The sequence below is a fragment of the Rhodnius prolixus genome, unplaced genomic scaffold, assembly GCF_049639745.1.
Source record: "Rhodnius prolixus isolate KJV_2025 unplaced genomic scaffold, Rpr scaffold_2, whole genome shotgun sequence".
NCBI lineage: Eukaryota > Metazoa > Arthropoda > Insecta > Hemiptera > Reduviidae > Rhodnius > Rhodnius prolixus.
The window spans coordinates 8938466-8963437 of record NW_027411592.1 but is presented as its reverse complement, the minus strand read 5'-3'; the positions used below and the strand labels follow the sequence as shown (position 1 = coordinate 8963437).

The 24972-nt window shown below is 36.0% G+C and overlaps 1 protein-coding gene across 14 annotated transcripts in view; it reads right to left on the bottom strand.

Annotated features, from left to right (window-relative positions):
* Nucleotides 1–24972, bottom strand: part of heph (polypyrimidine tract-binding protein 1 heph) — a 418918-nt gene that overhangs the window by 200575 nt on the left and 193371 nt on the right. The window contains exon 1 of one of the 14 annotated variants that reach the window (XM_074117743.1): nt 10510–11746. The exons of the other annotated variants lie outside the window; for them this stretch is intronic. Within the exon in view, the coding sequence (XP_073973844.1) occupies nt 10510–10512 (3 nt within the window). The 5' untranslated portion in view covers nt 10513–11746. Of the gene's footprint in view, nt 1–10509; nt 11747–24972 lie in introns of those variants that run through there. 14 annotated transcript variants of the gene reach the window in all.

The window sequence follows — 24972 nt, the reverse complement described above, 5'->3', positions numbered from 1 at the left end:
TTTTTTAATTTTATAAAGTTATTTCACTTTTGAGTTACGGTTTATTTAAATTTTCAAATGAAATTTTCATTCGTTGCTCTTTAGAGGAAATATTTGACTGGAGAGTCGGAAAACGAAAACATTATCTTTCTTCACTTAAAACAATTATCTCACTTGAAATTCAATATCACAGATAACAGCTAATATTCTACAGAGATTAATAAGATATTAATTCTAAGCCGACAATAAGGTGCTGCCGAGACACAATCGGAGGGAGGTCTACGACAAATTAATCAAAAGTCTTCCCCAATAAAAATAACACTTTATTTCTAACTGTACTGAAGTTGGAAAAGAGTGTTCGAAACTATTTTCGAAAAAATAACTAAGTGAGCGCACAGAACCAGTTACAGTTGCAAGCCATGTCCAATATAAAATGAATTGCTAGATTATTATTGCAAGGGACCCAATTTATCAGGATTTTAGTCAAGTGGAAAAAAAAGCCCGACCATGTTTTTCAAATTTTTCTAATCCAAATTAAGATTCAGAATATATTTTTTCCACTTGATGTGAAAAGTTGTTACTTTCTAGAAGCATGAACAGGTGTTCTGTGGCTGACAGAACGAAAGGATTGGGAACTAGAGAGAGTATGACATCACTAGTTATTTTCTTGTCACTAGTTAGTTATGAATTTCCACCAATCAGAGAAGAATCAGCAAAAAAAAAGAAAAAGTTATACCAACAAGCTGCAGAGAGTAGAAATAAGTTTTCCATTTCTACATCACACAACCAACTGTGAGCACCCCCCAGACAACTGTAATACATAAAAGTTAACACCAGATGGAAGGAGTATTTTAGAAAAAATATTTTTGAAAAAGGCAAGAAAGAAAAGTTCGTTTGAAATGCCAATTAAAAAAAAAAAAACAGGGCGACCTGTCGATAACAAGGATTGTTAGGAAAAGCCGGGAAATATAGGCTATGCAAAGAAGAGGGGGGAAAAAAATCTGTTAGAATATATCTACACAGAATGTAGTTACTCATTTTAGAAAACTGGAAAGACATAACGAGGTGTCATCGGAGAGTTACAAACAGACATCGCAGGACTTCCGCTTCTTTCTTTTCTGTGCCGCCGTGGATGTTGTCGACTATAGTACTCTAATACCCCACCTAGTTTTGTTAAATGAAATCTAGAAGGCCCATAGTCTGGTATTTTATTTTTAGGGAATAACTCGAACATTGACTCAACTTCATCAATCTGTCTAGGGGTCGCAGATGCTAAATTACGACACTATTACTTCCGGCTACAAAGTGTAATAAAGGGTGGCCAACAGCAAAGTTCAGAAGGATCATGATAACATTTAACTTGATCAAAGTATGATCCCGGACTATATATAATACTTATTTTAATTGTCAACCTTTTTGAGCTCAGAGTGTCAAATTTTTGAAAAATCATAACATAATTTTGGTGCCGCGTGACTTATAGAAGTATTCATTATATTTTGATATTTGTAACCATATTTATGATCACTATCCACAATTTCTTCAAAGTACCCCGGCAATCACTCTATTATTTAAAATATACATAATTATTTCCCTCTATCGATGACTGTCTCTTAAAATTAAGTACGCGTACCCCCCGACATAGGTTCGCCAACACAAGTAAAAGATAAAAGAGAACAAATTTTATTCTATGATCTTTACAAAGGGAAATATAGAGAACGAAATTTTAGACATATTCATGACCCAAAAAAATTTCAACTCTCAAATATCTTCACGATTTATGGATCCGTACCCATAAAAACTATAGCTTATAATTGAGGAAAGTATAGTGTATAAGAATACCAAATTTCCTACTAACACGAGGTCTGTAAATTAAGTAATGAGACTGATTTTTTAAATTTTTTTTATTCAAAAAGAATTACAATTCTATATTGTCACCTTCAAAATAACTTCCTTCTGAAGCCACACAGCGCTGGAGACGTTTCTTCCACTCCTCATAGCAGTGCTCGAACTCCGATACTGGAATAGCCTTCAGCTGGTCGGTTACAGACGTTTGAATGTTTTCGACTGTCCCAAAATGAGTTCCCTTGAGGTGGGTGATTTTTCAACTTCGGGAAGAGAAAAAAATCACAAGTGTCATTACTGGTGACGAGTCTAGCCAAGCGCCAGAAGCATGGAGTGACACACTTCAACCTCTCCAAGGCCCAAAAAAAGCAAGGATGACGAACTCGAAGATGATGCTGATTTGTTTTTTAGATATCCACGGAATCGTCCACAAAGAGTTTCTACCGTCAAACGGTCAATCAACACTTTTACCGAGAGGTTCTTGAAAAACTTCGAAAAAGGGTCATTCGTGTGAGTCCAAAAACATCAAGAACAAGTGGGTGTTGCATCACGAACGATAATGCTCCTTGTCATACAGTAATTTCAATAAACAGAGTTTTTTTGCCAGTAAAAACATTCCTGTGGCTCCTCAGCCTCCTTATTCGCCTGACTTGAGTCCTTGTGACTTTTTTCTCTTCCCGAAGTTGAAAAATCACCTCAAGGGAACTCATTTTTCCAGTATCGGAGTTCGAGCACTGCTACGAGGAGTGGAAGAAACGTCTCCAGCGCTGTGTGGCTTCAGAAGGAAGTTATTTTGAAGGTGACAATATAGAATTGTAATTCTTTTTGAATAAATTTTTTTAAAAAAAATCAGTCTCATTACTTAATTTACAGACCTCGTATGTTGTTTACAGTGGGATTCATAATGGGCGCAATTTTAGACCAATTCATGACCCAAAAAAAAAACTAAAAATGAGAACTGGGAGATCTGGGTGTTTTGTTTTGATTTAGAATTTACTATAAAAAATTTCTCTTAAATTCATTACAAAGACGTAAGTTTTATTTACTTATTTATATTTTTTCCAACGAATAAATTTGACTAAAGGTTTTTCTTTTTATAGAAAACCCCTTTTTCTAATGTTATCGTAGTATCTTTAAACTTTCATGAACTGGTTATTCTACTGGCTAGATGATGGAATGATGGAATTAATCATGGGAAACGCCGCCGCCCAGTGGGTTAATTTGATGCAGCGCGGCGATTCACGATAAAACAATGAAGGGAAAACTGAATGAATTAAAACACAGCGGGACGAGATGAAGTTGGGAAACACTCAATCAACCTCCCTCTTTATATGCAACATGTTTCAAGAGGAAAATTTACGGGAAAATGTTTTTTTCCCTGTCCCCCTCTCTCATCACTTTATTCACCCTTTATGATGATAAAATACCTGGGAAATTTAGTTTAATAGGCAAACAAACCCAAAATACGAACATACATGCGCACAGAACTAGGGAAAAATATGATGCGCTCGATTTGAATTCTAATTTTAATTTAATAACATTACTTTTTTCTCAATTACCATTTCTTTTTTCCGGATGACGATTAAAATTTTTGCCTTGAAAAAAATGAACTTTCTCGTACGTCACTTCTCTAATATTTCTCTAACTTATCAATTATTTATTTAATTCACAATTTGATAATATATTCCATTCTTACTAAGTTAAACTCGATTATAAACCATCGTCCATTAAACTGAGATGATATTTCTAACCAAAGAACGCTCAAATACATTTTTCCTAAAAAATTATGCAAAAAAAAAGTTTAAAAATAATAATAATTATTATTATTAAATCTTTTATTGCAATTTACCACTGCAACAGTTGTTGCAACAAGCAAATATGGTAAAAGAAAAAAGAAATAAAAGGAAATCATGAGTGGAGAAGGCACCCAGTGGTGCCACTCCAGTAACGTGCTTTGCTCTCACGATAAGAGTAGATCACGAGAGGCCATCTTCTCTTCAATCTCCTTAGAGGATTACCTGGCGTAATGTGGAGGAAGATAGAATGTTCTATGAGAGGGTTAGGATGAGCTGCTGTAGAGGAATGAAATTTGAAGAAACGAGTGTTAGCAAGATCTGTAATGAAAGGGATTTTGAAGTTTCATTATGGATAGTGAGGTTAGATACATAGAACGAAGCGTTAAGAAGTTTTGCGAAGTATTTTTGACTTTAATGCCTGGAGGCGTAGTGAGTTGGAACGCTTAGACGATATAAGTAATAGTAGATATGAGAGTCTTTTGTTATGTAGGTTAAGTTTCGATCGTTTGTCAAGTAGTCTGGCGAGAAGTTTTGTAGCATTGGGTTAGTTTCTTGTCTTTTCAGTCTAGTCTGAGGGATTCCATGTCCAACCGTTTGTCTAGGTGCAGTCCAAGGTAGCGTACTTTGTTCACTGTTGATATGGGAGTTTGGTTCAAGATGATAGGAGGTAGGATTTTCCGTCTGAGAGTAAATACCATAAACTTTGACTTCGTAACGTTGGTTCTCCGTTTGAAAAGCCAGTCCTGTAAGTGGTTGATGTGTGTTTGTGGAGTTCGTGTAGCGATAAGAGGATCGGAATGAGGAGATACTAAAAATAATAAATCGAAAAAATGATCAAATAGATGGATTATAGTATTTCCGGTAACGGAATTACCTTTGAACCATGAATTTGATCAATACATCTAACCCCCCTTAAATATCTGTTTTATAATTAGACCACAGGAAAATATATATAAGTACAAATACTGACAGCGCTTCAGGACCAACTAATCCAAGAGGGCAGAACATTCTGGACGGAAGTGAGATGGATTAGCGTCCATTCCGTCCTGAAAGGCAATTGTAGCGCCCAGTAGAGTAGCAGATGATGACGATGAGTGTCACAGAATTACGTTTTCTCAAATGCAATTATCCCCACTTTCCCCTCCAGTTTAGGGAGAAAACCTATGCAAGCCAAGCCTTTCCTCCATACGTTTTAAATTACAACTTCCTTCCTTCCAAAAATACAAAACGTACGAATGGGTGAAATGAGAGAAAAAAGGGGTAGTAACGAGACCCAGGAATAAGTACTGTCGGCCATATTGCCGGACGGCCCAATTATTAAGAGGAGGTACGTCAGCATTTCCATTTTTCCATTTCCGATCAATTACCTAGCTGACTAGGTTTTCCAATCTGATGAAGATAAACATTTTGAGAAAACTGTTACACAGCACGGATGTTCGTGATTAATATAGCTAGCTAATCATGGTATTTCATTTCTCACACATATTACTCTGGCTACAAAATGAAGTATTATAACTAGGGACCAAAATAAATAAAATTCTCGACGTATAATACGGAAACCTAGGTTCCTAAAAATGCCATTTTATGCGAATCTAAGTCATATATTCGGGTCATGTTCTTAACATTAAAAAATACAATGTATATTCATTACATTTTGTAACACAAAAAAATATATGAATATTGGCAAATTAGTTTGGTATGAATTAAGCGCGTTAGGTTTTAGGACTCGAGAATGCAAGGCCCTGTTCTATTGATCCTGTTGCACCAATGAGGCTGTATGATAATACAACCAATATGCCACGACCCCCTTAAAAAATTTATATATTACTAAACCGTAAAGAGGCGCCACGGTAGCCGAGCGGTTAGAGGCGAGATCCGCAAAGCTTAAATGTATGGTACTGGAGTTCCATTTCCGTTCTGAGCATGGATTTTTTTAAAAAATGATTTATATGAGAAGTTTATAGTGAAGTATGTTTGTTAGTCACCTCCGTCCATGACAATTAATTCAGGGGATTGGATTTAGAGCTGAAAAAGTAGCCAATAACTTTACTAGTTATTTATTACATCATAGTTTCTTCAAAAATCGAATTATTATTAAATGTTAGTTCGTTTCAACCCAAGTTAATTTCAATTAAAAGAGATCAAACCACTTTTTATGGGAAAAGAATTCTCCCCTTAATAATATATACACAAGATAAGGGCCTACATTGCAACATTGAAGGGAAAAGGGTTAACAACCCCTTTTAAGAATGCACCCTTAAATGGATTGCTGCAAATAAACCTGCATATGAAATTTGTGGGCCAAAAATGAGGATAATCTGAACCATTTTTGAGAAAAATTAAGTAAAAGTGTCGAGAGATTTTCATTCCTCCGATGGATCAATAGGGAAAAACTCTTATGAAATGAAAAACTGTTTGCTGTCTAAAATTTTTGTTTTTGGATTCTCGTTAACTCCACTCTCATACAAAAACAAAAAAGGTTTTTTCCCTCCAAATGTATACTTCCGGTAAAAACAGAATTTCCCAAAATTTGTGACACCATTGCAATCCTTCCTTTTGATAGGTATAAGAAAAAGTATTATTACAGGGCTATTATATAGCTAATTATTATTCAAATTACTAGTTTCTAGTGAATTTGTCAGTTAGAAGTTGAAAAAATACGACCAAGGTGAAGTATACTCTTATATGCGTGTTCTACATCTGATCTTGGTCTAGTTGAATTATTGTTCTTTACCACCATGTACTTTTTAACGAATTAGATAAACTAAATTAACATTATAAACCTTAAAAACAAAAACAAAAAATTAAAAAGAAAACTAAAAAAAAAGAAAGTCACTTCATTTAATATTCATACTTCCGTTTAAGCAGTAGATTTAAGAAAAGTAGTATGATCGCCCAAAAAACATAATTTCCTGTTTCCAATAAATATCGTGGCAAATTATATATGTAATTGAAATTTAGGTTTTAAAATCTTCTGAGTTTAGGAAAATGGCACAGAAGTGGAAACGCTGATTGCAAAGAGAGATCAGGTGAGAACATTCACATATCTGTACCTCGGAGGGAAAAGGCACCATGTCCATTTTTTTCGATTTTCAGATTTTGGCATCATTTTACAAATTTTTTGTTGCTCTTTCTACAGGTGTAAAGCACTATGTCCTATGTTTACTATTAAGCGATTTATGTATTTTTAAAAAGCGCTATGATACTTCATTGCTTAAGGGTAAAAGGCACTACATGGGCATAAATGTTTTTCACATTGGAGATGAAAGTAAAATATTTTAAAATATGGGAGTTAAAGTGGCCATACCAACTGTAATAATTACGGTGAGAAGTACAGGAAAGAGTATAACCGGAAAAGTGGAACAAAAAATGAATTTGGAAAAATATCTTCATTTGGCTCCCCTGTAAAATTTACTTTTTGTGACATGGTGCCTTTTCCCTCCGAGGTACAGAAATATACATCTCGCCGTAGTTTCCGGAATTTCGGAAATCTTCAGTTTCTAATAAAAAGACATACAGGGTAGTAATGTCCATAGGCCCAACTGTGTGCAGTACATCTAAAGTAGAGTTCAATGACGTATTGGCCAACTTCATATTTTCCTCTGTTCTTGAGTGACGTCACTTTAATTTTTTTTTTTCTAAAATCATTACTTTTTTCCAATAAAAATGTTATTACTCAGAAAGTTTTAGTCCGAATTCGATTCTGATAACACGGTTAGAAAGACAGATAAATTTTCTAATATTTGATACCATTTCAAAGCATACATTATTCTCCAAACAGCCTCAATCTTCCTCCTGGATACTGGAAAAATAAAAGTAATCGAAATTCTTAAAGAAAACTCATTAGGCCCTTATGTGATCATTATCAAACCTAGGTGCTGGCCACTTTTTATAAAAGTTACCTTGTTTAATGGGCTTTCAAACGGTATATCAATTTCCAGGATTCCTTTTATCTTCTTATGAGAATATTTCGTTTGTTTTACAAGAAAACGTGTTCACGAGCACTCAACAGTGTTAGTTTATCAAGTTGTTTAATTCATTGAAAAACTCTTTTAGATGGACCAGGGTAGTAATGTAAAATGGCACAGAAGTGGAAACGCTGATTGCAAAGAGAGATCAGGTGAGAACATTCACATATATACATCTCGCCGTAGTTTCCGGAATTTCGGAAATCTTCAGTTTCTAATAAAAAGACATACAGGGTAGTAATGTCCATAGGCCCAACTGTGTGCAGTACATCTAAAGTAGAGTTCAATGACGTATTGGCCAACTTCTATGTTTTACTTTTAACCCTTAAAAGTACAGCTGTCTCCTAACCATTTCCACTAAAATCAATTGGTGTCTATAATTGAATTTTTCTGGCCAAATATTTCAAATAATAGTTTACAGATTTTATAAGTTTGTAATTTGGTTTCATTAATTTTTAAAAAAAAATCATTGAAACCAATTTTGAGACGCACCTTCAAAATAAATAAATAAAATAACTGTTTCATTAAAAAAGGGGCACGTCTTAATTGATTAATTTTGTCCATTGGCGTACTAATATTCCAATTATGTTATTTAAGGTTACAAATTGTGCAGTTTTGTGTGAAATTGTAATTTGGAGTAAATAAAAATTATATGAATTTTTGTTTAAGAAGTTTTTTAAAATATTACCTAACATTTTCTCAAATATTTCAGTGAGATCAGAAGTAAATGCAATTTGTAACCTTTGACTTCCTTATTTTAAGTCAATCTACTTTAAAAAAAATTGACTACTGGTCCATTTAAAAGAATTTTCAATGAATTAAACAACTTGATAAACTAACACCAGTATCTGGAGGAAGATTGAGGCTGATTGGAGAATAACTTATGCTTCGAAATGGTATCAATTTTTAGAAAATTTATCTGTCTTTCTAACCGTGTCATCCAGAATTGAATTCGGACTATGAACTTTCTGAGCATTGGGAAAAAAGTAATGATTTTAGAAAAAAAAAAAATTAAAGTAACGTCACTCAAGAACAGTGGAAAATATGAAGTTGGTCAATACCTCATTGAACTCCACTTTAGATGTACTACACACAGTAGGGTCTATGGAACAGTACTTACTGGTTCACCCTGTATATACAAAGTTAATTAGAAATCACTAGACTCTATTTCCAGGTGAATTCGAAACAAAGTGAGAAATATATTGAACACGATAAAGACAATTTAGGGCTCAAATTGAGAATTTTACTAATACATTTAAATAGTATCAATATGTTTTACTTTTAACCCTTAAAAGTATATCTGTCTCCTAACCATTTCCACTAAAATCAATTTGTGTCTATAATTGAATTTTTCTGGCCAAATATTTCAAATAATAGTTTACAGATTTTATAAGTTTGTAATTTGGTTTCATTAATTTTTTAAAAAAAATCATTGAAACCAATTTTGAGACGCACCTTCAAAATAAATAAATAAAATAACTGTTTCATTAAAAAAGGGGCACGTCTTAATTGATTAATTTTGTCCACTGGCGTACTAATATTCCAATTATGTTATTTAAATTAAATGGGGAATTTAAACTTTAAATGAAAGGGAAAGCAAACCGATTTCCAGATTCCAAATACTGATCTGAGTGAGCATTAAGATAGGTACATCAAGCCGGAAATAATTCGTCAAAATTCATCACCAAAAGTTGCAGAATATACTTTTTCTTGATTTCAGCACTTTAACCGAAAATTATTGCTGTAACAAAGCCCAGAAATTATGTGATAAAAAATAGAGCCATCAATGTTTATTTGAAAACATTGTCAAACGCTCCCCCCCGTCTGCGTACGTAACTATATACATATTTGAGATTTTAAAAGAAAAAGTTTTCCCCAAACAGGAAATTGAGTTAACCCCGTAAGAGATTCAGTTTTTGTTTTTTTTTTTTTAATGAAAACGCGAATTTTCCCATAGGAAACTCTGTTTAGTTTTATTTACATGAGATTTTTCCGACAGATAACCTCCTGCAGGTTGGTTTCCTACTACTCACAAGAACAAAAAACCAGTTTCAAATCTCTTATCAGTGATACAATTTTGGCGCGATATCTGAAAAGAGCAAAACCATATTTTCTATACTAATTGTTGTGTAAAATCTTCACGAAGATAAAAGAAAATCATGAGTAATTTAGTTTTTCTATATTTTCCAGCTTTCCCATACTTTTTTTTAAGATTTCACAGGACATCTCTCCACAACTTAAATATTACTAATTTATGCGTTTTTACCCATTGTATCATGCAAAAAAAAATATATATATAATATATTTTTCACAATTCTTTGGTTTTCTACCAGGTACAAAAAAACACATGCTATAAAAAAAATAATTTCACCAGAAAACCTTTCTGGTGTTGGCCTGAAAAACCTTGCCTCCGATACATAGGACAGACTGGTTTAAATGAAGGCCTTAAGTAATGTGTACACATGTGTAACGTGTTACTTCTTAAGAACAGCTGATTAGGTAGAATTGTACTCAAAATAGCAGACAACAGGATGATGTATTAATTCTTCTTGCTGTAGTGAATTTATCTCCATTTTTCCAGAAAGATGTTAATTATCTATTTTTATAATCCTTGTGAAAATTAAGGAGAAATTAGCCAATGATGGTTCTGCAGTAGAAGCAAATCCTAACGAAGTTGTTGAAGAAATTGAAAGGATTTTAGAGGTACCTAAGGATGGTTTTAGATGTACAACATGAACAGCTTCCATATTTTGACTTATTTACTAATTTAGCATAGAAAGAACGACTTATTTTATAAAAACATCAAATCTACAGAATTTCACTTCTACTGGATACTTTTTATAGATTGGTGCTGAGAGTAAAAAAGTGGGTGGAAATAGGTGCTGATGGAATGTTTCATGCCTTTGGTTTATCTCAAAACTCACCATTCCTTCCAGACCAAGCTGTTGCTGTTGCTGATGTAGCTGGTGATGTTGAATGACGGCCAATGGACTGGTGACCGTGGTCGTTGAAGCGCTGGCCGCTGCTGCAGCCGCTGCAGCTGCTGCTGCCGCCGATGTAGCCAGGTAGAAAGACGATGGATGTACCAAATGATGGTAAGACCAAAGATAAGGTGCTTGATGCTGTTGCGCTGTTTGCTGTTGTTGTTGTGGTTGTTGTTGTGGCTGCTGTTGCTGTTGCTGATGATGATGGTGATGATGATGGTGCAGTACTTGCTGTTGTTGATGGGCCGCCGCTGCAGCCGCTACAGCCGCTGCCCAACAATCGCCTCCCGTCGGTCCACCAAATAGATATCTATTCTCTTCGCCACCGAAATACGGCACCTCAAAATTTTGATAATAAGCAATTTTGGCTGGTATATCTTCTCCAATGAATGTTTCTAAATCGTTTTCGTCGATTATATCCCAGAAAAACTCCGTGTTTTCTATTTTCCTTGACAAAAAGGAAAATGATTTAGATGAATTTATTTGGCCGTATTTATTTTAACCGAAAGCGCTCTGCTTTATCTTCTCGTTTAAGTTTGAAGGCGCACCCGTACCAAGAAAAGAACAATACGGCAAATGGAATGTCCTCTCTCTCTCTCTCTCTCTCTCTCTGTGTGTGTCGAGAAGGCTGAGTGGTGAAATGAGAATCAGACGAAGTGAGAGAAAGAAGGAAACGTGCGCGAGAAAAAGGAAGAGGAAATGTTCGAGAAACGGAAGGAAATAAAAACAGCGCAGAGAACACGACGCTAATTCGAAACTCTAAACCTACTAGATGGAATCACAGTTTGAAGAATTGACATTTTCTTTTTATTAGAGATTGCTAAATTAATAGTGCCCAATTATTTATTTATTATTAGTAAAAGTATTAAACTATAATATTATTAGATTTATTTAAATACTTAAGTGTGTAGTGTTTATACAAATAGAATAATAGAAAGACTTCAGTTACGATATGTTGATTGTACAAGTGTATTTATTAAGTTTTGTAACTGTGAGAAATAGTTTTATTATTATACATATATAAAAAAGTTTTTGTTTTTTTTCTAATTATTAAAGAGTATATAAATATATATTTTTATAAATATAATTTATATAAAGAGCAGTATAAAAGTTAGAGATTGTCTTGGAAGAAAGATAATGTTAAGATTGTCGAGAGAAATAATGATTGTACAAGAACGGAAGGCTACAGATGAGAGGCAAGCGGCCGACTGGTCTGTCAGGACGGCTAGCAGTACCCACCTGCAGGTACACTTGGTAGGAGGGATCAACAAGCAGGGCGCTCGGCGCAACTCTGGTGGGGGCAGCCGGCGATTTACCACGGACATACACGACCAATCTCACATCTACTCCTTTTTTACCTCTCCCCCACTTTATCATTATTACTATTACCCCCAACAACTCTCTTTCTATCTCTCTCTCTCTAAAATAATAATAATAAAAAAAAATGAAGATTATGAATATAAAATCAAAATATAAAGTGATGAAGTTAACTAAATTACTTAATTTCTGCAAAAGAAATAGTGGATACTGCTTTTTAGCATTTCAGTTTGACAGCCAGCAAATTGTTTCTAGTTTACTACTTTTACGTATAATTGACTTTTCCATCTTTTTATTTACACTTTTCTTTGACTTTTCAATTACAGTACCTAAATCATGAAATCAAAAGCTAATTCTAAGTATAAGCAAAGATTCAAAACGGAAATGTGATGGGAATAATACGAAAGATCGATAATTGGCTCTCCAACCGGGAAGTTACAATTAATGTTACTTCAGAAGCATAAACTACGGTTTAATAACGTATATCAATGCTGCCAACTGAAAGTTTGGAACAGATTTTTGATCAGAATTAGAAGAGGGAGATAATGCAAGCCCAATCCAAAAGTGCCCCGTTTTACTAAAAAAAAAAAATTTTCATTGCAACCTGGATTGGTGATGACCTAGCGGCTGTTGTTGCACAGTACTAGGAGGACACTAGAAGTATTAATGATGAAGAAACTCTAGTGCAGGGATCTTCATCCTGAGTTAGGGTTCCCTGGAACCTTGACAGGGGTTCCGCAAGTGATCACTAATTGCTCAGCCGAAACGCACGTAAATTGGAAATCATCTTACACAAATTTTAATATAAATTGGATATAAAAAGGCAGTTGATTATAATAAATGTAAATAAATATTTTCTGGATAAAATAAAATCTTGAAATTCGGTAAAATTCACGAGCTTCAAATACACCAATCAAGACGCATTAATTGTTATAAAATTTAAAAGTTAATTATTCATAAAATGTATTCTAGAAAATAGTGAAACAAACCAGATTCGCTACCTCACTATCTAATTAAGATGTTTCTATTAAGATTAAGATAAAGATACGATAATAATTTTGCGAATTTCAGTAGAAAAAAAGCTGCTTTGTTAAACTATTTCATCTGCTACTTAAACATGAAGTTCCTTCCAAGAAAACCATGAGCTCCAAGGGTTCCTAAAAGTGTAAAAGGCTGAAGACTCCTGAGCTAGTGGAAGTGAATGGACAAGGGACGATGGCCAGATCTTAAATGAAATAGAGTCCTCTGATCTGAACATCCAGGGTCTACTTTCTTTTTTCTAACAACTGCTGACAATTCATCAAATAGAGTGATCAAGCAAAGGTTCGGAACTTATTACCAATAATTCTGATTAAAGCCCCATAACTCGCTCTCCTTGGCACTACCATTTATTCCCGATACTTGGCTCATTTTTTTTTGGGTGAAGGTGGAATTAAGATTTTTAACGAAGTACATTCGTGGTAGGTAAGAGCGATTGAATTATTAGCACAAAGTGGATAAAATGGAAGGCACAAGCTGGTAAATCTAATTTAGTTAATCTTTTTGTTACAGACAATCAGCAAAAATACTTGTAAAGCCCGCCCAGTAGATTGATCGTTTAAAGTTCGTGGATACATTTACTTCGAAAGTTTAAGCCCCATGGTAAAACTAAGGCTTCCGTTAATCAAACTTCGAGGGGGTCTCTCACAGAACAAAAAATGAAAATAAAAGTTGAATCATATCCCATAACAAATGATTGAATCTAATTGATTCTTTACAAAGTAATTTGATTTCATTGATTTCCATTATTCTTAAATACCTATTTGTTATCAATAAAGGCATGTTTCCTCTTTGTAGGGTTGTGTGAATACTTTGCACAGCTAAAAGCTCATGGTTATGACGTACAGTTGCCGTTCAAAACTCATCCTTGCGGGACAGATGCTACAAGATATTCAGAGCAGGAGTCATTCCAGATTAGAAAAAAAACCTACTTTGAATTATTCCAGCGCAATGTACAGAGTTACAAACTGTACAATTGTAAAAATAATCAGATATCTGAAATTTAGAATTATAAAAAAAAAATTGGGTAGAACAAAATTGTAGTAAGAGATTGTAGGAGCAGCGGATCGCGACCCAAATTTGGGAGAACCGGAAGTTTAAAAATAGATCCCAACTTGCGACCACTTATCTACATGTAAAACCATTGTCTTCATAACTTAACTTTACTGAAACTAGCTACAGATTCATTAAAACCTTAAAACAACTAAACTAAAACACTTCGAAAAGTAAGTAAATGGTGCCTGTTCGTTGCTTTGCAGGAAGCAAGAATAAGACAAATTAGTTAAGGAGAATCAAGGAGCAGAAGAGCATGAACTGGTATACGTACAGAGTGAACCAGTAAGTACTGTTCCATAGGCCTACTGGGTGTAGTACATCTAAAGTGGAGTTCAATGACGTATTGGCCAACTTCATATTTTCCACTGTGAGGTGCTGGCACTTTTTTTTTGTAAAAGTTTCCTTGTTCAATGGGCTTTCAAATGGTTTATCATTTTCCAGGATTCCTTTTAGGCAGGCACCTAGGTCTGATAAATGATCACGTAAGGGCCTAATGAATTTTCCAAAAAAATTTCGATTACTTTTACTTTTCCAGTATTCAGGAGGAAGATTGAGGCTATTTGGAGAATATCTTATGCTTCGAAATGGTATCAATTTTTAGAAAATTTATCTGTCTTTCTAACCGTGTCATCAGAATCGAATTCGGACTATGAACTTTCTGAGTAATAACATTTGCATTGGGAAAAAAGTAATGATTTTTAGAAAAAAAAATTAAAGTGACGTCACTCAAGAACAGTGGAAAATATATAAAGTTGGCCAATACGTCATTGAACTCCACTTTAGATGTACTACACACAGTAGGGTCTATGGAACAGTACTTACTGGTTCACCCTGTATAATTGTTATGTGCATTTAATACAAAATTATTGTTCTGAATTTGCATCATTGACCCGCCGCCCAAACGCACATGGGTCGCCTTATAATTTTGTTCCTCTTTTTGGGACGATAGATACCAGAGGTCGCGGGATGCCGTCGCAGGGAATCTTTAAACAAGATTTTAAAAAAATAAATAAATATAAAAGGAATAAGTTTCTTTAAAAAAATAATACTTTGAAGTTAGAAAACTGCTAAAACCAATTTACCAAATTTCCTTAATAATAACTCCAATTACCGCTGCGTTTACACAAATACAAGTGGCAGTGAGCGGTTTCTCTCTCTCTCTTCTGTAGCTAAATTATTCTTATGAAGCTGGTTGGTTAATTTCAAATTAAATTTACTGCTAAAGTTAACTAGAAAATTCAGTTATAATGAAGGAAGAGGTAGAAGGGCTATGAAAGTACAAAGTCTTAACTACCATTCTCTCCAGCTTAAATTACTAAAACAGGACTAAAGGCAAACATACAACTTTGTCTAACCCTAGAGTTACTACATTCACTTTTAATGTAGGATAAAAATATCTGGTTGTATTGTGTAATTCCTGCGGTTGAAGTTTATTTCATTCGTCCGTTTGCTTTTTACATACATCTTACAGAGGTATGTGCGCAAGGTAGCCGCCGTACAGATTATTAGATTAGATTGTTTAAGACGGGCGGTTCCACCAAAAAAGGGAAGGGGCGCAGGCAATCCTAATGCCCATTGTTCCCCGCCCACCCCTCATCTCATGAGAGACACCGGGGTTTAAAAACAAATCCGGCTAAAAGTTGCCAGATGCTAATATAATAACCTAACAAAGTAGCAACAGGGCACTAGGGAGCTTGACGACTCAATCGCCCAGTGCACTGAATAAACCTAGAAAGTTCATTAAGTTTACCAGATGCTACAATCTCCGGTAGGGAAACATTTAACCTTCCGAAGACGAGGAAGTCTAGTTTTAGAATAAACTGGGCACACCTCTACAAAGTGCAGCACAGTTTCATCGGACTCACCACAGCCAGCACAATTTAGCGACTGGATAAGGCCACATTTAAAAAGATGATACGCTAAATTCGCATGTCCACTCAACCAACCTGAACCAACTGGCGGATCCGGGACCTGCTAAAACCAACCATATCCGTACTTGACAGGCCAAGGATTTCCTTAGCTTGGCGGCAGTCAGTTCGATATCTCCACCATTTCCGATGTTCCTTCAAAATCCACTGCTCCACCTCTGTTCTTCAACGTCGATAGGATACAGGGATAATGGGCTGAGGAGTCATTGTTACCAACGCAGCTCCTTCTTTTGCCGTTTCATCAGCAAGTTCGTTACCCGGAATCCCAGAATGACCAGGGGACCAAGCAACCGAAACAGTATTCAGAACTCGTACAGATTATGGTCTAATTTCCCAAATTGTGTATTCACGATTTTATTAGCTTTTCATGTCCCCCTTGGAGTCTGTCAAAGAGATGTTTACAAAATTGTGTAAAGTGTGGTAAAAAAAAAAAAAATGTGAACATTTAAATGTCTTTCTCATTCTTAATCAGCGATTTTCTGCAAACTTAGAACTTTAAACATAAGTGACGACCTCGGTAACGTTATACAGGCGATAGAACCATACTTTTTCACCATTTTACGAGTAACCGCTTCTCTCTCTCTGTCTCTCTCTTTACAGGAAGTGCCATTATATAAATTTTCATTGGGAAAACGTTGTAAATAAGAATAAATCTACCCACAAATAGACGAAACAGTATGTCCTGTTTAAAGGCAATCGATGCCGTCATATTTTAGTGAACACTTTCGATTCTAATTTTATCTGGACATGATTACATCTGAGAATACTAGCAAAGATTCAACATTTCGTAACATTTGAACCAGTGTTGACATATCCATGCCAGTGCCAGTAACTTGGGAAACTTCATATTAGATTTGACTAACTTAGAGACAAACTGTAAACTATAAAGAGGACTATTAGAGTTGACTGAATCGTCGGTAAACATCAAGAAGCTTTTATGAACTTTATTTATGTGTAAAATGAACTTTCAACTTTATTATTTACCATTTTAATTAAATTTCTCTACCAAAGATTGGCAACGCGAATGGACCACAATTAAAAATAACAATAAGACAGGAAATACTTCAGGAAATTAATCAGATTGAGTATGTAAAACCCGCATTACACGTATGTAATGCACGAGAGTCTAACACTGCCGAAAGCAATAGTGACATCGGCCACATGGCGGCGATATATCGTAGCTCGCATCCTGATTCATTAAACGTTATTTTTTCTATTTTTTATTTTTTAATCATCTCTTATTATTAATAATTTTGGAAGTACTGCGATTCTGCATGTTTTCTTGGGTGTTTTTCAACGTTACACTATTTTCGTGCATTTTTCGACGATAAACCCTTATACAACTGTCCTGCCGGACAGTTTTAATTACCTACTCGTATTATTATTATTACCAATTATTATTATTATTATTTTTCTTTTCTGATTTAAGGCGCGTCAACATTAATGGTTATTGGCGCCCGGAGCTTTTCAGTGCACTTGTTCTCTCGTTACAGACAACACTGTCCATCACCGGACTGTGTGAGCTGTAAGAAGCTCCTAGGAAGAGAAAATCTAAGGGTCAGCAGCCGGATTCGAACCCGGGACCTCCGCGTGGGAATCCAGTACGCTAACCTCATAGCTAATCCCTTCCCTAATTATTATTATTATTACCTATTATTATTACTATTACCTATTATTATTATCATTATTATTATATACATTTTGAGGCCCTCAAGTCCCAAAAAGGGGTCTTGACCAATTTTTATTGTCCGTTCTCTACGACTCTTCTTTGAACAACGCATTTTAAGAACATTTTTTTTAACTGGTCAATTTGGAAGATTATACTAGTGGGAAATTCGATTAAATGTGCTCCTGAGAAAAATGGAGGTTATATCCTTCTAAAGGGCTATTTGGAAAATGGTCCAAGCATTTCTCTGTTAACCCTTTCAAGTTACAAACACTGGGAGAGCAGTTCTTTTTCAGTAGAACGCACGGTAAACTGTATTGGCAAGAATTAATAATGACCTAACTGTTCATAGTCTGAAGAATATTTTGTGAGTTAAATCCTTGAGGGCTGATATTATCCTGTTTTATTTTTTTTAATTTAGAGTTTCATCTCTGGTCTTTGGCGTCTGGAGCTTTTTTTAAGTGTACTGCCGGCCTCCGGATAGTGTTCACCGCCGTACACTGAGCTGTGAGAAGCTCTTAGGAAGAGAGAATCTAAGAGCCAGCAGCTAGATCCGTGTGGGAGTCCAGTATGCCAACTTTCTTAACTTCCGATTACTTATTATAGTTCCTTTTTAGTAGGATGGGATTTCCGGCTTAAGGGCACAACTAGGACTTCATTAATTTGATACATTACGATCTTCTGTAACTAGACCAATAACCAGAACTATCGCTGAGTTAGCAGCCATCAACACAAAATGAATTACGTCAGTTTCACGCGCCTGGCCCCCTCTCCGCCAAATTCACATAGCACACGCGCACCATTACACGTTCATCAGAGAGCTAAATAATTAATCAGTTTAATGTTTCAAAAGGTGGGAGAGAGAGAGCTAGAGATAGAGAACATGGACCAACTGGGGAGATGGACCACAGGTACGGCCCCCCTAACAACCGTAACAACATTCATACATTGGAGTGCGGCCATGTTACACTACAAGGAGACATCACATGTGATAATAGCTCGGGCCAAGCTCACCCCCATAAGCGAGAACCGGAAACCAAGTGTTTTGTGACGACGACCATTAGATAAAAGCTACTAAAACATCTACCACCGCCGAGTAAAATGTTTTATAAGCTGTGTTACTCTCCTGGCCGTCACCAGTACAAAGGAAACTGGAGGTCCAGGGACGGCGGCAATGCTCCGCAAGAGCTACACATACTGACCAGCTACAGCAGCCGTGCTTCTACCACCGACGCAAGAGCTCCTAACTGCATACATATTCATATACACACAGACAGACTACAACAACCCCGCTGATTATTGTGCAAATTACCCACCCCTCTTCCAAACTTCTTGCAAAATTTATTTCATTTGCAATAGCAACTTCCCCCCCCCCCACTCGCCCCTCTCCCCTCTCTCTCGACCCTTCTCTGCTTTAATGTGCTTATTTATTAATTTTTGTTGTAAGCGTAGCTTCCTATCTTAATGGCATTAATTTACATGACAAACTGTACACACATAAAGACGGACGTCGCTTTTATATTTTTTAATCCCTTATTACAGCTCCCGCCCTCCCAAAAAAATTCTTTTATTCTAAGGTTAACTGGTGACAACAGACGCAAAGTAATGCTCAGCATAAATAAAAATAATAAAAAAAGTTCAACAAATAGCGCCAGTGATAAATATCCGACAGAAAACAAAGAAGTAGCTGTCAACGTAACTTCCGCTCAATTGTTCAATGGTGAAAAATTTCTTGTATTATTTCCGCTTTTAAATACAGTCGGCCTGAAAAGTGGACATGCTGAAATCATTTCATATTTCAGTAATTAATTCGTCACAAAAATATTTATTTCACCTGAATATTTTGTAGTTTGTGTATCTGTACATTGTACTGAAATGGTACTTTAGAGAAAAGTCTATATCCAACTCATCCCTAAAAAGAATTTTAATAGAATAAAATATTCAAATAAAACAAACACAGGGCAAGCGAGAAAGCACACTCAAGTTCAAAAAACTGGATATCGAAAAGCTTGTCGCGATTACAATACTTCTTCTAATATTAAAGGAGAAAAAACAGTTTTTTTTTGTTTTTTTTATCTAACATAAAGAATTACATGACCTTAAGCTGAGATGATGACGGTCTCAACCAAGCACGAATTACAATCAGGGCCAATCTATCCTGAGATCTCTGGAAGACTTCGGGGAGAAGAAAAATGCCCTTCTTCTAAATGGCAGGTGTTGCAGAAGGGAAATTACATTTACGATACATTTAAAAAAGTCTAAAAATGAAACAAACTTTGGAAAAACTTAGACCTGGATCAACAATTATGATCCAGAAGAGCGGCTAAGTATTGATTTCTCCGAATTAATGAGACCAGTAAATGAGTAAGACCATACTGTAGATAGATTGTATTAAAACAGGCGGTTCCACCAAAAAGGGGAAGGAACGCAGGAAATCCAAAATGCCCATTGTTCCCCTCATCACATGAGAGGATACGGGGGCTTCAAGACCAACAAATCCGTCTAAGAGTTACCGGATAACAGAACCATAAACTAATAAAGTAGTGGACAGGACAATACTTAGTATTACTTAAAACTGTTTGCGGAGAAAACGTTTGCGGTGATAAACGCCGGAAGTATGCTTTCAATATTACAGATAAGCTTAAATCCCCTCTTAAATCCCTCAAACTACTTAATTGTTACAAAAATACAATAATAACTGCAATTTAGAGACAGCAGGATTCATGCAAACCACAAAGGTCGGGCGAAGGCTGCCACAAATGTGGAATAAATATTAAAATATTGGAATTTTTATTAGATAATTACTCGATTATTTCTTTGCTACTTTATTTACGACTACAGTTCTATTTGAGATGCGTGCAATATATTTTTGGTCCATATCTTCATACATATATAAGAATTACAAAGGAAGTAAGATAAACTTGGGCTAGCTAAAAAAAAGAGGGAATAAGTAACATTCCAGCTTATGTGCCTAGATATATCAATAAGTATTCAGAATGAGTACCAAGTAGGGGCCTATGCGAGTGCCGAAGGTGAGGAGGAGGAGGAGGAGGGGCAGAGAGGGATCGGCGCTGCCAACTCTTAACCAGTTCCAGGAGTAAACCCTCGGGGAGTCATAGGTAAAACAAACTGCCTGTGGGGTACTGGACGTGAGGGGAGATGGCGGCCAGGTATCTCTCTCCCTCCGCATACACACCAACCCAATACCGATTCTGGAGGATACCTCTTGCACTCCAGGGAGTATGTAGGAAATATGTGGTGTGGAACTCGGGAGTTATAAACCAAACCCTGAGTGAGAGAGAGCAGCACAGCACCTCTTTGCCGACTATAGCGGCCACCAAGGATCGGTTGGTCGGTCCGGTTTGGCGCCTCCGCGGCTGTACGCCTGTATTCGACAGCTCACCTCTCCATTTACCAACATGGTTTGGTGCGCTAATAAAAAAAACAAAATAGGAAGTTTCCGCCGGGCTTAGGGCTTGGAGTGGACGACCCCCCCGGATATGAGCGCAGAAGTTGGAAGCGGAGTGTGAATAGGGCAAGTGTTTGTTTAGCTTATGTATCCTCTTTCATGGCACTGTTCAATAATACAATAGACAACCCCCAATGAAGCCTCCTGAACACTATCAACACTTCATTTACCAAATATCCACCCGCTTCCGCAAACGTGTTTTCCTCAAATAAAAATTGGATTAAATTTGGCGGTCTCTTATTTTTAAAATTTAAAAATCTGGGATCAACACTTACTACGACTCTCCATGTTAAATAACAATAACCGGAATTATAAAACTAAACTTTACGACGACAAGACAACCAATTGTATACGTGTGTTAAATGACAGCCATATGCAAATAATTTAAACAATGCCGGATTTACAAGAGAACAATATGCAAAGTTTATCTTTCTTTTAGGAAGGAAACGAATGTTTGACGACTTATACAGGTATTTGGGTACACCATTTCGCTACGAAGATATAATATTCTCCAGCAACATCTATGTGCTTAAATCTATGGCAGAGCTAGCAAAGAAATAGGAAGGTATTTAAAAGTTATAGCCGATTAGAATGAATGCAAGCAAATGATTAGAGAAGGATTACGTGATTTTAATTCAGGTTAAGCTATAAGGATGGCAGGAGCACAGAGTACTGCTCCATCCAATAGCTGTAAGTTTGTATGTAAATAGTTGTATATAGTAGAGGGATGAATGAGTGAAGCGAATGTATTTCTAAGTAAGAATGGAGAGTGAGTGATATTCTAGTGATAAGCACCTAGACGATGCTGGCTGTATGGCGGAAGCCAATGCCAAAATATATATATATATATATATATATATATATATATATATATATCTATTTATAAAAATAATATACATTTCCTAACTTTTCCCATTTTCTCTTGAGTAATTACATTAAAATCAAAATATTTAGTGAGAAAGATGCTGATTTTTTTTAGATCTATTTTTAATTAAATGGTTTTTATTGCATATTCTGATAATTTAATAAATACCTACGGGGGGGGGGGGAATTAGTAAATAAAAATTTAGGACGTCAATTTATTAGAAATAATTGGCAATCAAAAAAGTGACCAATCAGAATGGAGAACTGAGGATGAGAAATATGGGCGGTTTAAGTAGCCAATCAAAAACAATGTTAAGTGTTACCTAGCCACGCCCACAGAAACAAGCCACGCCTATGCCAATGATATATTCAAAAGTTAAAATTGGTGGTCTATTTTTTTTATTTTTTTAATCAGAAATTAAATTTTCTTTTTATTACACTATTTGCGTAAGGAACTTCGCAAGGAAAATATTAATATTCAAGGTCCCCGGAATAGGAATAAAATGATTTTCACCAATTTGCGTTGTGAGTACATGTCCACTGTAACTCAAAAAAAAATGTAAAGCTTCCGATGTCTTAGGTACCAATAGGGGATGTCTAAATACGGTTCTGTCCAAAATCTACCAACCAACCGGAAATGGTTTCAACTAGGTTACTAATTGTATGTGTAAAACCTTTTTCTAGGATAATTCGATTAATGGCACTTCTTGGTAAGAATGGTAGTTAGCCATCCCTCTTCTAAAGTAGTATTTTGTCTGTAATGCACAGTCCTATCTCTTGTGTTAGAAAGGGTTAACTGTGTTGCTGAAATCCAAGCTTTAGAAAAGAAGTTCTTCTAGTGGAAGTATCTATTACTCATAGACATAATACTTTTCTTCAAAATGGCTGAAAGGTTCTTTACATTCTCCTAGATTAACAATTTACATCATTTTTCTAAAAAAAAACACGTTTTAGGGCAGATCTTGAAGAGGAATTGGATTAGGCTTTCCTCCCTGCAATGTAACAATTCAGTATAATGTACGATTTACAAACTGAATAATGTTGGTAAGAATTAAGTGCGGAGTTTGAAGTAAGTTTGTGGGTCAGAATCTAGAAAAAAACAAAAAAAAAACATTATTAAGCACCAAATGTGAAGAAAGTAATAAGTTTAATGAAGTTCCCAAACACCAGGATGTTCCCGTTTAGATAATTTTGTTTTTCTCTGGCGGATGTTTTCACGAAATTACCCTAAATGTAGCAGGAAGAAGATAACGCACAGGTCCTTTATTGGAAATGACTAAACAAGAAAACAACTTTATTGGCAAGGTTTTAATTAAGGCATCAAAAAAGGCAGGGGGAAAAGATCAGATAAATTAGGCAGCGGAAGTATAATGACGCGCAACATAACTTAATCTAGTGAACACAATGAGGGAGGGCGGCCTTCAAAAAAGGAAGCTGCTTTCAGGAAAGGTAGTAAGATAGAAGAGGGATTGCTGGATGTGAGGTGGAGCCCGGGTGTGTGTTGTGCTACGACAGCTTTATTAAACAATGATTCAGATTTTTAGAAGCTAACCCAAAGAACAGGGAAACCAGGGCGACGTCAGTCAGGAGACTTGCTTTCTTCCCACCGAGGAAGTTACTGGCAGAGGAGATGTGTGTGGGTATAGCGATTGGACGACCCCAGGTAGTTAATTAAGAGCAGACAATGGGCAGGTAGAGCTCTACATGTAGTCGACCCGCCACCTCCATTTCCTTCCAACAACCTCACACCCAACTACCGAACAGCCCCACTCCTATGATAGTAGCTTTTCACAATTAAAATTCGCTGATATTCTTAACAATGAAATTGTTACAGCGATATCAGAAGGCTCCATCCACGCGTATTAATTAAATCCCCTAATTTATATTAAAGCTATTTAACATCTAGCCATCTTCACAAAACAAAAAGCTAATATTTTCTAAAATTTTGTAATAACAATACCTATTTTGTAAAACTGTACATTAAATGGAGATGGAGACCCGAAGAGACTCTGTGCTCGGGCAGGAATCAGATCACTCTGATTACAGGCCTACTCACGAGGCACGGTAGGTTCAGAAAGCATCTGCGCAGGATGAGGTCTCATTAGATCGGAACCGTTGTTGTGCAGATTGTGTCAGGAAGAGGAGGAGACGGCCCTCTCATCTCACCTGTTGTTCGATTGTGTTGCAATGAAACCTTTGGAATTTTCGCGACAAAAAAGAGATAGTAGCGCAAAAAAGAACTAGTATGAAAAGTCCTCAAATTCTTTAGTAGTGGAGGGTTCGCTTACTAGAACTAAGAAGGGGCTGGCACAATAAGTCTCTTGTGGCGGCGGAGCCATGGGGCGTAGGTCCCGTCCCATCTACTATTCTATTCTATTCTAAATGGTGATGGCCACTTTAGAGGAATGATTACATTGAGTATTACAAAGTTATAAAAGATTCATCGTCGGAGCGATTTTTAAAAAAAACATTTCTGACACTGTTCTGTTGACAAGGAGGACTGCACAAAAAAATCTACTGAGCCCTACATTCAAGTGAGTAAATCTTCCAACAGTATATCTTGGTGAAGGAACCACTCATCCAGGTCCCTTAAGGAAGATATATGTCTATGACAGTTAGAGTCACTTCCTGTATCAACACAGCTCTCCAAGCCTTTTCAAGATATTGCAAAGAAGATGATCTTAAAAGATCTAAGAGGATTCTAGACAAAGAAATATTCCTCTCCCAACTCCTGACCAGGCTAAATGGGAAGTCGACAGTCATTAAGAATAACCACTTCCTGAAGCCAACAAAGTCAAAACCGAATACTGTAGTTCCCGCTTCTTGACAATGAAGATATATTTTTTTCTTTTAAATGTTAAATATATTATTCTTTGAAAGCTTCGGCACCCCTCTACCAAGAAATGGCAAACCCACTTGCCCAAAACACTGTTTTAGAGAGCAGCCTACCCACCGTAGATCGATCCACTCCAATAAGTCTAATATATACATTTCCCAGACCAATATTTTAAATAAATATAGGGGTGGGTGTTAGTGTAGTGGTCACGAACGTGGATTTGAAAGTA